Source organism: Cinclus cinclus, chromosome 9 (assembly GCF_963662255.1).
Source record: "Cinclus cinclus chromosome 9, bCinCin1.1, whole genome shotgun sequence".
NCBI lineage: Eukaryota > Metazoa > Chordata > Aves > Passeriformes > Cinclidae > Cinclus > Cinclus cinclus.
In genome coordinates this window covers 9187679-9199976 of record NC_085054.1, presented here as the reverse complement: position 1 = coordinate 9199976, position 12298 = coordinate 9187679, and the positions used below count along the sequence as shown (strand labels likewise).

The window sequence follows — 12298 nt, the reverse complement described above, 5'->3', positions numbered from 1 at the left end:
TCTTTCGGGTTGATTTTTGTAATAAATATTGTGAGTTTTTACTAATTAGGCACTAAACCAGTTCATAGCCTTTAATTTAGGACTCTACATTTGTTCTTAAACTGTTACAGCTCTCCTCAGCTGAGAAGCATGTGAACTGTGTGAGAGCAGGCACATCATGACATCGTTTGTACCTTTAGGCAGAAGAATTCTTAACAAGCAGAAGGTGTCTTGGTTTGATGAGGGGATGCTTGGGTTTTTGGGTGGTTGGTCTTGTGGTTTTTTTTTTTTTTTATTGAGATTACTTTTCATTGAATGATACATTTCCCTCACGCTTTTGTTTTCAGAAATCCAGTAGGTAAGGCTTTCTTTCTCATACATGCAGGTCATGTGGCATTAGTTTTGTGTAGTTTCAACCGTGTAATAATTTTCAATTATTAAATTTAATACTACCCCATCTTTATTCCTGCTTGTGGTTCTCCCGCACAAAATAGCTGAGTACAGATTAAAAATGTTGTAAAAGCCATACCTGCAACGTTGAGACCAAAAGTGATGCTAGATGCTGTAAATGAGGATTCTGGGAGCCAAACTGTCCAGTTTTGGAGCTGCAAGAAATACAAATGCTGTTGTGCATTGTCAAGTTTCCCAAGGCCTTGATCAAGGCAGTCAGCAAGCTGTGACTAAGGTTAAATGCCTGTGGGTCCCCACCACTTTTGTCTCTAGAAAAACGCAAGACAATTCACAGATGCAGGAGAGAGTTCCCAGAAGCCTGTATCTATCCAGAAACAGTAGAGAACAAGAGATTCTTTAAACACAATATAACAAATAAAGAAGGAAGCTTTCTAATGGGGTTATCTATGTTCATATTGCAGTGTATTGTAACCTCTGGCTCACTAAATACTATTCAGCAGCAAAATTTTTATCTTTCCTAGAGGCTAGAGCTGGAGAATGGCTGCTCTGTGTAGTGTTCAGTTCTTAAGCCATTTCTTCATAAACTGATTTAATCTCTGATGGGCCTGCTGTCACTTAACTGAGAAAGCAGAACCTGAAGAACCTGAAATCAGTTTATACCACTTGGATGTGCTCTATTCCAGGATGTTTAACCCTGTAAGAAACATGCAGAACTTCAGTAAGCAAGGCTGGAACCCCCCCCCTCTCATCTCTGGCTGCAAGGAAGGTGTGACTAATTTTCTTCCACACTGCCAGAAATCTAAACTCCCCCATTTCCTCTGACATTTTTGCATTTAAATATTATACCAGAGAAACTTCTGGCAGACAACTGAGCTAAAAATAGTTCAAGCTTTCACTTTCTCTTCTCTTACTTCCACTCACGTGTAAATATAAACAATCGTTTTTGCATATAAACGTAATACAAAAGTAAGTAGGTTTTTTCCCCCCACAGAATAACCAAATCTCATGGTAAAACTATTTAGAAATTAAGAGAATGCTTTCAATTTTTTTATAACAAGTTTTCTATTCAGGAAAAAAGCCATTCTGAGTAATAAACCCTATAAAAATTCTTGAGTGTGTTAGTAACTGGCAAAGCTCTCATTGTGTTTTGAATATGCTACCCTAGGAGTAATATTTATTACACATTTAGTATTGGCATGTACTTTGAGAGAATTCCTTGTCAAAAATAGTGCTGCAAAATAAAATATTGGATGTGCTCATCTAATTCTGTGTTCTCTTAACACTTACAAGCCAGCACATTGCATTTCAACTCCTTTGCTGTAACTAGCAGTGAAGGGCATTCCTGCAGAGGCTCTGTCCTGTCCTGTCCGATCATTAAATGGGTGCATCTGCTTTTCACACTTCCTCTGTGGAGGGAAAAACAATCATACTGGACAATTTCATATAAATTCAATGAAGCAAACTGACACAAGCGTTTTTAAACCTTTTATTGTCACGATTGTTAACAAAACACCTTCAAAACATCTGTACATTTCAAACTATTTTGAACTGCAATACCCATTATATAAATGTACGTGTATAGATGCCCTGATGTCTCTGTACAAAGATGTACAATATGTACAGTAACATTAAATGCAAGCTGTGCAAGGCAAAGTATAGGTTACAGCTTCATGCCACTGGTTAAAACAAGGCAGAGAACCACAGCTTCAATCAGTTCCTTGTGTGTAAATAAATAAATGCAGGTATATATGAATATTTGAAAGGAACAATTATATTTGCAAGCTCAGTTCAGCTAGAACACATGCAGCTGACTGGAAAAAAATACAGCAGTACTCTTGTGAACTCTTTCCACCGCATCAACTTTGTTCATTTGAAGCATCTTTTCAGGTCTCAGCTGCTACTGTGTGCTTGAGCTGAAGTGGTAGCAGGAGCTCGAAACTTTGGAAGATATAAACCAAATTTATTTTCTATACCAGCAAATGTAGCTGTAGCAAGTCTGTATCCTCCTATATGTGCAGGGTTAACAGGAGGAAGATCTGAAATTCGTGTTTTTGGGGTAGATTCTGATCCAGCAGGTTTGCTGTTTGAAAAAACAAAAAAGGTCATTTTGTTAGTCTAGATTTCATAAGAAAGCTCTTTAAATAAACTTATTCAGGCTTAAATACTTAAGTCTTTTTTTCTGAATATGGAAGACAGTTAAAGCTGACCTTAATTAATTGACTCCTATGGTGAAGTGAATGAGGTCAGACCACTACTTAATTTTAAATCAAACCCAAAACTGTAGTTACATTTTTACTCATACTTTTGTAAATTCTTTTAGATTCCAGTGTCATGAGGAAAATGGACAAAACTATCTTGCTACAATGGAAATACAAATTAGTGTACTAAAATAAATATGAAGTGGCTCTTTATCTCCTCATCTGTTTAGAAGTGGCATGCAAGTTTCCCTCAATTATATAAGGATGGGGATTTTTTACATGCTGCAGCTTTAAGTACAGGTGCTCAAAGTCAGCAAGTTGTAATGGGTCCCATGCATGAAAAAAGTTTGTGTTTTTTCTTTAAATTTGGTGGTTCTTTTGTGCAAGCTAAATAGCAAATAACTTGACTTACAGGCCTCCAAAATCAACATATAACCATCTCTGCAGAAGCTCATAAGTGACCAAAGTAACACCAAACTGGGGCGAAGATCTGAACACACGAGCTGTTAAGTATTACAAATCATAGTGTTAAACAAATAAAACAGTTCCTCAGGAGAGAAGCTAAACATTTTTAACCAGGTGTCACGATTTTCACAATCAGACCTTGTAAATACTGCTCTGATTTGACTCCTTAACAAAGCAAGTACTAATTTGCAGATTTGGGGTCAGCCTTAATAATTTTTTTCTCACCTCCAGCTCCCTTCCACAAAGCTGAAGGGCCTTCTTCCCTGAGAATCTTTCTGAAGCAGTCAATAACTCCACTGTATGTTGTCTGACCAGCGCGAGCTGCCACTTGCAGTCTTGTCTTGATGACATCAGCAGGGGTTACCAAAGAAGCAGCAGGCACACCTTTTAGAAGAAAACCACATTTAATTTGCACAAAGGATCTTGTAAAAGATGAAACACAACTGAAAAATACAAGTGCAAACTTTCATATTTTTTTACAAGGGCTAGACATTACTCTTATTCTTGATGCTCATAAAAATGGTCGTGCCTGAGACAGTAGTTCTGACTTTCTTCTAAATTTAAAGGCTGAAACTGGTAGTAAAGAAAATAAACCATGAAAACCCATTCTCAGCATCTTCTAGTGGTCTGGCTGTAGCAGTAGTTTGCAACAAGATAAAATTGGCTATATATGAAGCATATAAAAATTATTTGTGCAAATTTACTGTACTTGTTTATACTTTACAACGTATTTTGCAAATTACACATATGATTGATTTGGAAATTGAATCCTATGCATCCATTTGTTAAAGGTGTTGATGAGAAAAACTACTGCTTAAAACCCCTGTTCTACAGAAACATGTCTAAACTGCTGTTTGGACTGTTCTGTAGGAGAATAGATGCTGCTTAATTCAGTAGGCAAGCCATAAAAAGATTGAGGACAATGAAGGTGTTTAACAAGTCTGCTTAGTACCAATAGCACGATATTAGCCAACAGTGATGGAAGAACAAATCTCCACTTCCAAGGCACCACTCTCAGCTTTCTAGTCAAAGGAAAGGAGAAAGTTTTCAGAAATGTACTCCACAGTATGTAACTGTGTTATCTGAGATATTTCTGAATACTTCTAAGTACTATAAAAACTTCCTCCCCCTAAAAAGAGGAACCATCTTCTGACTTAAAATCATGAAATTAAATTTGACTTCTGCTAAACTTTTACATCTGCTTAATACTGAATAAAAAAATATTAACAAGTCACTGATTGCATAGGTGATGATAAACTCAGAAGTGTCACTGACCAATTCAGGAGGTTTTAAAGGAAAACAGAAGCACTGCAGTTAAACCTGCAAGCTTACACAGACAGCAATCATATGCAGATTTTCCTTACAGGCAGATCCCTTCAGGCTGTATTTTTTGCCTGCTGCGCACGTGTAACTGGGAATGAGTGAACAATTGAGAATGTGAAATTTGCAATGCAGAGAGGCAGATTCCTGTACATGCTATGAAACTACACCTATGAGATTTACATACATTTTTAATAGGGTTCATCCCTTATATCAGCAACACAGAAACACTAATGAAACAAAGAGAAACTGTTAAGTTTGCAATCTAAAAAGTCTTACAGGAGATACAAATTAGTAATATATTAATATTGTGTGATATATATATCTCTGTGTGTGTATAGTAAGCTAAATAATTTTCCATTTCTGGCAGCTCTGCATATACTATAGACCAAACAGGGCTACAAATCTGCTAGGTATTTCCTAGGTGGCCTCCCCTCTGGCACGAGGAACACACCAACTGGCAAAGAGAAAGTGCAGCCAAGCTATGTGTCAAGTCTGATATGGGAAACTGCTATTCTCACACAGGTACTCACAATTGATGTGTATATCTATACAGTGATTCCTTACTACTGTAACAAGTAGCAAAGGGCCTTGCTCAGCCCAGTGATATTTCTGAATCATTCATAATCTGCACGCAGATACCTGGTTTTTGTTTGCTGAACTCATCCTTGGCAGTGCACAATCTGGCCATCTCCATCTGCATGTTTAAGTATCCACCACTATAGTTCCTACATCTAGTATTTTTATACCCCTTGCCTTTAGTAAAAACAACTTTTTATCATAGCTGCATATTGTCTTTGTATTAAACTTGAGATACTGTAAAATGTTTTAAATTTCAGTGTATGGTACTTCAGCTTCTTTACAAACTAATGCCCCATTTTCAGCAATTACATTTGAACAAAGTTTCTTTTCAGTTATTCTAGAATCCAAACCTGGGTAAGTAATTTTCTTCTTAGCTCTTATGATCTCTCATTTTGTGTTCATCAAAGATTCAAATTAGCCTTCAACTCTGAGAGCTCAGTAACAAGTAAAACCCCATTGAGACAGACAGATCAAATTTGACTACAAGTTGCTGAGCTGCATTACGCTGTTTATCCACATTATGCAAATGTAATTAGCTCTCATCAGAATTACATCGCCTCCCACTAAGGATAACAGTGATCAAATTTAGATTAAATCAGATACAATGGTACAGTACCCTTCCTTTATATGGGGCTACTGAATGAATATTAAATATTACTCCCTGAAAGAAAAAAAATTACTTTTAGGGAACATTCTACAAAATTACCTGCAATGGCTCCAGCTGCAAGGAGATTAAGCCCTCCCACATGGCCACTTTCATCAGCAAACATCATTTTACTATGAGCATAAACCGGAAAGTAGATTGCAGAAAAGGGAATGTCTCTGAGGAAACATGCTTTGGCACCCTGACACAAAGAAAAGAGACACAATGCAAATAAATTCTGTAAATAAGGCTAAAACTGATATCCAGCAAGCAGCCCGAGCCCTGAAAGTACAAACTCATTTGATCTACTGCATAAGTAACACAGAAAGTAAAGTGTTTCAGGAAATAGATGATACAGGGAACTTGAAAATAAGAATAAAGCATATCTAAACTAAGTGTCAGGAATGAGGTAGATTCAAGGTTCATGTATAATTTTGGTGAGTCATACATGACATCAATCCTGACATCAGCACTTAGGATAAATAGTTTTTACACACTGTATGTCCAAAGGCAACAGAAGAAGCAACAAAGATCAGTCCTTACGTCTTTCTGACAACCAGGTCAGGGACAACCAAGTCCCTGCCAGCCTTTTTTCCACCAAACACAAAGGCACTACTAAAATACCAGTGAGCACTATAGGACCTCACACTGATCATCATCTGTTTGACCAAAGAAGCTGTGCTGGAAGATCAGCAAAAAGGGCAAAAAATGCTGCAGACTGGCTGCAGTTTAATAAGGAAACACAATGGTCACAAATCTCATCTACCAAATTCAAAACAAAAGCTTCAGCTCTAAAAGTAAATGTGCACATTTTTATAGCATTATTGCAGGTCTATGGGCAAATCACATAAAGCAATGTTTTGTAAGTGCAAAGCTAATATAACTGCTGAATTTACGTATTACCCCTTGCACTGGCAGAAGATACAGGAAGAAACACTCTTCCTTGTTTAAGGAAACTAATAGCTTCTGCTCCATTACACCTCATCTGTAATGATGGCAGTAAGTATACCTGCAGGGAAGGAATTCTTGACTGGCATTCTGCTGAAGTACCATACAGAACAGGCTTTTTCCAGTGGAATTTATTGACAAATCCCACCACTTAACTTCTTAAAAATCTGAATCCTACTAAACTTCACTACTGTTTCACTACCATCAAATTATTAAGACAAAGAGAATATCCTGCTGCAAATGTAACAATAGAGATACAGAGATTCAAAATAAATGTAAGAAAAACGCACAGGGAAAGCTAAAGAAACTTTTCACAAAACCCCACCAAATGAAATGAGCAGTGCCAGAAGCCAGCAGGTCTGCAATACAGGACTCCCTGTAGCTTGGCATAAAAGCCCAAAGGATAGAATGGGGGAGTATTTTTTTGTATCCCACTGCCATTAATATAGAAGCGAGTTTTCTTCAGTTTTCCACTGTGGGGCTGCCCTGCAGGAAGAGATTGGTTTTAAATTCATAAGATGTCTTTGTTTTTAACAGTTTTTGTTTTGACAATATAGAAGCTTAGCATAAAATGATGAAGGCACTGAAAGCAGAAGTACATACCTTATAAAGACCAAGAAAGCCCAAATCTTTTATAACAGAGAGGGCACTGACTCTGGGTCCTGTAGTAATTTCTCCTGCTACCTGCAACCGAATCTTTACAATCTCCAGAGGATTAGTGAAGATGACCTGGGAACCTCCTGCCTGCAAACCCAAGGAAAAAGAAGGTAAATTGCCTTACTAGAGCATGTGGTAACATACTGACTTTTGCAAGGTGAGGAGTGCCTTCACTTCTCACTGCATTGGCTGATATTCTCACGTAAAAATACATGAGAGAGATTTAACAAAGCACCTGTGTGGAGTCAAAAGCCCCAGATCAGAAATCATGTGTTTGTAAAAACAGATTTTACATTTATATTTTTATAACCCCCCTGAGGTAAATTAATTCAGTTTGTCTCTGCTTTTCTCTTTGAAATCACTTTCTAGAAGTCATGGCTGTGTTTAAAAGTCTATCAGATATTAGAGGAAATACTAAACTAATATAATCATTAAACTTGTGCTACTAAGGCATCAAATACACATAAAGAAGACCTTATGTTTATTCAATAATAATCCATCACCAATGTGTAGACATGCTATTTGCATTTAGAAGTGATGATGTTTAAAAGGTAAATTTGCATTTAACAGTGTAATTTTAAATTATTAGAGAAGGTGTTTGGAGTTTTGTTTAGCAGCCTGTAATGCTCTGAAGTGGAAACAAAATATAAAATTTAAATAGGAAGACTAGCATTTCAAAATATGATACTTGATAGAAACAGGAGTCATATCTTTGACCTGAGCATGACGGATTTTACTTGCAGGAAATATTCTGCTGGCAGTGTTGAAGGAGTGTCTTGCAAACTTCCTAGCAGTAGTGTTTTAAAGCTGCTTCTGATTCTGCACTTTAGCCAAAGACCTTCAAAGAACTGTGTCCCAGGTTTGAGAGAGATTCAATCTGACAGTTCGGTTTCAGAGTTTTTAAACCTGTTTAAAATGACATGTTTAGATTTCTCCCTGGTTTGCTGTAGGTACTCCCATTCACTTCTGAAGAAGTTTGTGGTTCATCACAATCCAGCTATATATTACTAAGCTTTTTATCCTCCCCTCTTCTTAAGATACCTTTTTTCATTCAAAAAATTAAAACCACTGCCTTAAAAATTATGGCATATAACCATTTGAATACAGCCAACTTTAGAAAGCATTTCTTGCACAATATAAAAGCTCCTCTTAATTCTGATCAAGTTCTCCAACCCATCAAATTTTAGTAAACAGATGCAGAACATCTGCAGTTAAAACTTTTTACCACTTCTAAGTTGCCCAAGCAATTAATTCTTTTTGTGATGCTGGGGGGGTGGGAGGGGGGTGTGCACACAGGGGTGTGGTGAAGTAAAACCAATAGTCTGATCCAGCATCTCCTGGACAGCCTGCATGATGTTCTCTGCAAACTGACTGACAACTAATGAACACTAATCCTTTCTGCACACAGCACAATCTTCCTCTCTTCCAGCAGCAGGCAGAATAAATTTGAGATTAGCCCTGATGCACAGTTTATAAGTTGGCAATCTGAATTATTCTAGCCTAGAGACAAAAGAGCATTGCAACTCTCATTAGCTCTTACTGAGAATGACCCAGCACTTCAGCAGTATCTATGGGCTGGAGGCAAGGAGCACCAACACCTTCACTGACCAAGCATCCCGTACTTCACTGAGCCTTCACTGAGCACTGATAACCTTTTGTTGCAAGCCCTGTTTATTACTTCACTCAATATTGACATTTAAAATCATCACTGCAACAGCTTTACTGAAGCACCTTGACCCAAACGGTGGGAGATAACCGCTGCTTTTGATTAATTATCTCCATTGTGGTAATTACTGTCTTTAACACTTCCCACTCAAATAATCAGTCTATACGGTCAATCTTAATTTTATTCTCTCACTTCTTCACCCCTTTGAAAGCTAAAAAGCCTATGTTTTTGTGGACATTTGTTGCAACCATCAGGAAGATCACAAGAACTCTCAGACCAGCCAAAGTGATTCCCATCTTCTCTGTTCCTTGGACTTACTGCACCGTGTTAACTCAGTTATCTGACACCACTCATATGTCCAAGGGCCTTCTTTAGCCTCTCCTTACTTCTCATCTCACCTTTTCCTGCTCATACACACCTATGCATGCAAGATGAAATGGCTGTCTTGCTAGGCAAAGTTACAATCTAAATAAAATTTAGAAAATTTGCATCTGGCAAATTCTGTTAAGAGCTTTTTTGTTTGTAGTGCATTAAGCATAAAACCAATTTCAAATGTTTCGCATTTCCCTGTATCTTTCAAAAAAATAATTTGGTAGATAAAATGTTAAGCAGCATGTTCTGGCTAAATAATACAATCGACCACACAAAAAAATTCTAATAACTTTAGATTGCAACACTAAGCTAGAAATTCACTCCTTCTAGACAATTACCAGCTACCTGCCTATTAAATATGTATTATTTGTTTATTCCATTTTTTATTTTTAATGCTAAAAATTAGCACACCCTGCAGAGCAGCCAAAATAACTCTTCCTATTTGCCTAACACCCATCAAAGAAACACAAATAGGCCAATTTGTAAACATTTCTATTTTCTACCTTGAATTCAATCTTCCTGCAATTAACATTTTCCTCTCCTAGGTGCACAGCTGCCTGTCTCAGCCACAGCCCTCTTCTGATACAGAAAGCAAAAGATGCTGAACACAACACATTTTAATAATGTGGTGGCAACACTAATTAGAAATACAATGTTACAAATTCTATATAGTTAATATGGAATTATGCATTCCAACAGTATTAGAAGATGATTTGTTGGTCAGGTTATTAAGCAAAAAAAGACACAAGGAAAACCCTACGCTTATATTATCAGTAGAAAACCGATTGAAAAGCTCTTTAATTACATCTACACTTTGAACATTGAGTCTTTACAGTGCTGACAGACTTCTCAACAGGCAGCGTTCTCAAAAAGAGCTGTAACTACCTAGACACCCAGTTAAATACTCCCTATTAGAAGGATGTCCTTCTATCCAAGTCTTGACTTATGCTGTTTTACTTGGAGCTTGGCAAACTTTTCTGCCCAGCAGTGATTTGATTCACACGGAGAGGAGCGCTGCATTCAGTGGAGTGGCACAAATGAGTTACGTCCCTCAATGGATCACAAGTACAGACAGGACAACCTCATACAGAACATGTGACACAAGAAAACTCACTTTTTCACTGTGTATTTTTTAAACAATGAAGGCAAGGGTGGTTTTTTAGTTTGCCTGTGTTTTCTATTTAAGTAAAAGGTGGCTATCTATGTGACAAAGAATGTGTGAGGCAGAGGAGAGTGCTGCCTTGGGGAGCAGAAGAGCACTCTGTAGAAAAGGATGCAGAGGAGAATGACACAAAGGATCTCCAAATAAAAATGAACTGGAAGTATGTAGGTTTGCAGTACAAATCTCCACACTCCCGTGCAAATCATTAGCAATCAGCATCATTCTTTTTCAAAGTCTCTTACTTCAGCTGTCAGCTATGTATGTTAAATACTTGTGCACCCATATATGCACACAGAGGTATACACTACAGTGCCTGAATTGCTTTTGGAGATGGTGCAGTAAATCTAGATTGCTCTCTCATAAATCCTCGCTTCACACATAAATTGCAACAGACACTTTAAAAAAGGTTGACAAATTTGTTTCTGAATGGAGGTTATTCATACACATCAAAAATACCAGTAATAAAAGCTTCTACTTAACCTTAATGTCATGTAAAATAACTCTACAAGGAGCAAATAAAGGAACTAAATCTGACAGCAAAGGTTATGAGAGAAAAGATTTAGTTTGAGATCCCACAGCAAACACCCCATGACATGCCAAAGGCTGAAGGAAATACACAATGACCCTGCAACATGAGACCTCTTGCCCTTTCCAATTCCACCCGAGAGGCATATGCTCCAAAGGGGAGAGGCCTACTTCAAGCCCTTCCTTCCTTCCTTTTAGAAACCACCACATCCTGGACCCCAACTATGTCCCACAGAAGCAGCTAAAATAAGATGTTACTTAAAACTGCCTTGTTCAAAAACATCAAATGAACTTGCATTTCTTTCTCTAGGCAAAGCTGATATTATTCATGAACCTAGAGTGAGCTTAGTGTCTCTTTTATTAAACAATCATTTTCTCCCTGATTTTAAATGTTCACAACAGAAATCAAGGTAAAGTAGTAAAGTTTAATTCTGCTTCTAACTTTATTTTTTAAAAGTATAATAAAAGAAGCAACATATCTTCAGGGTTTTGAAGGAAAAGCCATCTAACAGCTGTAATTCTATATTTGTGTGCTTGTTAAACAAAACCATCAACATTTTACATTATTTTTTCCAAACTAAATATTTGACACAACCTTATTCATCTGATAAACCTATATGCATTTTTGTGTGTATGTATGTATATGCATAAATATGTATGAAAATTATTTCTTACAAGTCTACCAAAAATATTTAGACTGATTCCTAGATTAAATGTTTATGAAAACTTATAAATCAGTGGTAAATTTGAACCTCTCTATGTATGTATGTGCAAACACAAGCACACATAACACACATCCCAACCTCTAATGATCAACAGATGCATTGCCTATATCTCCAAAGGTTCTCAAGACCCTTTCTGCCAGGCACCCCACATCATCTTTCTTCCTACAGCATAAAGCAAAAACATCTTTCTGATGAAACACAATCCATCCATTCAAAATGCTAAGCACCACACACAGGATGGGAAGAATCCATTTCTTCCTGTGTAACTCACAGGAATTACAGCCTAAAGTCACAGTATCTTTGTTTACTGTCACAGTAATCATGAATCATTTACACAGCTTTAGATGTCTACTTCAACACTGTTTCCCAACTGAGGATGAGCAGTTCCCTACAGCACCTTGCCCTTCCCGATGTACTCATGTGTCATGTGTGTAAGCTCCTCTGGGAAGCACTGTCCATATCAGGCACGTGCTCTCTGCTTCCCAGGGCTCTTCTGGGACAGAGGAAAGCACTGCCAAAGCCTCAGTCAAGTCTTCCTGCAACTCAAAGCTAATGGTAGCTGAAAACTTCAAAGGCGCAGGAACTCAGGTTAATCACTGAATTACAATGAAATGTAATTCAATTAATTACAGTAACAGTAGGGAA

General features: G+C 37.4%; 1 protein-coding gene across 1 annotated transcript in view; it reads right to left on the bottom strand.

Annotated features, from left to right (window-relative positions):
- Nucleotides 1-2280: 2280 nt before the first annotated feature.
- The window catches only part of SLC25A12 (solute carrier family 25 member 12), a 44407-nt gene continuing 34389 nt past the window's right edge, over nucleotides 2281-12298 (bottom strand). The window contains exons 14-18 of the mRNA XM_062498576.1: nucleotides 7150-7290; nucleotides 5662-5800; nucleotides 3279-3437; nucleotides 3001-3091; nucleotides 2281-2470 (exon numbers count right to left, since the gene is read on the bottom strand). Coding sequence (XP_062354560.1) covers nucleotides 2281-2470; nucleotides 3001-3091; nucleotides 3279-3437; nucleotides 5662-5800; nucleotides 7150-7290 — 720 coding nt within the window. The remainder of the gene's footprint in view (nucleotides 2471-3000; nucleotides 3092-3278; nucleotides 3438-5661; nucleotides 5801-7149; nucleotides 7291-12298) is intronic.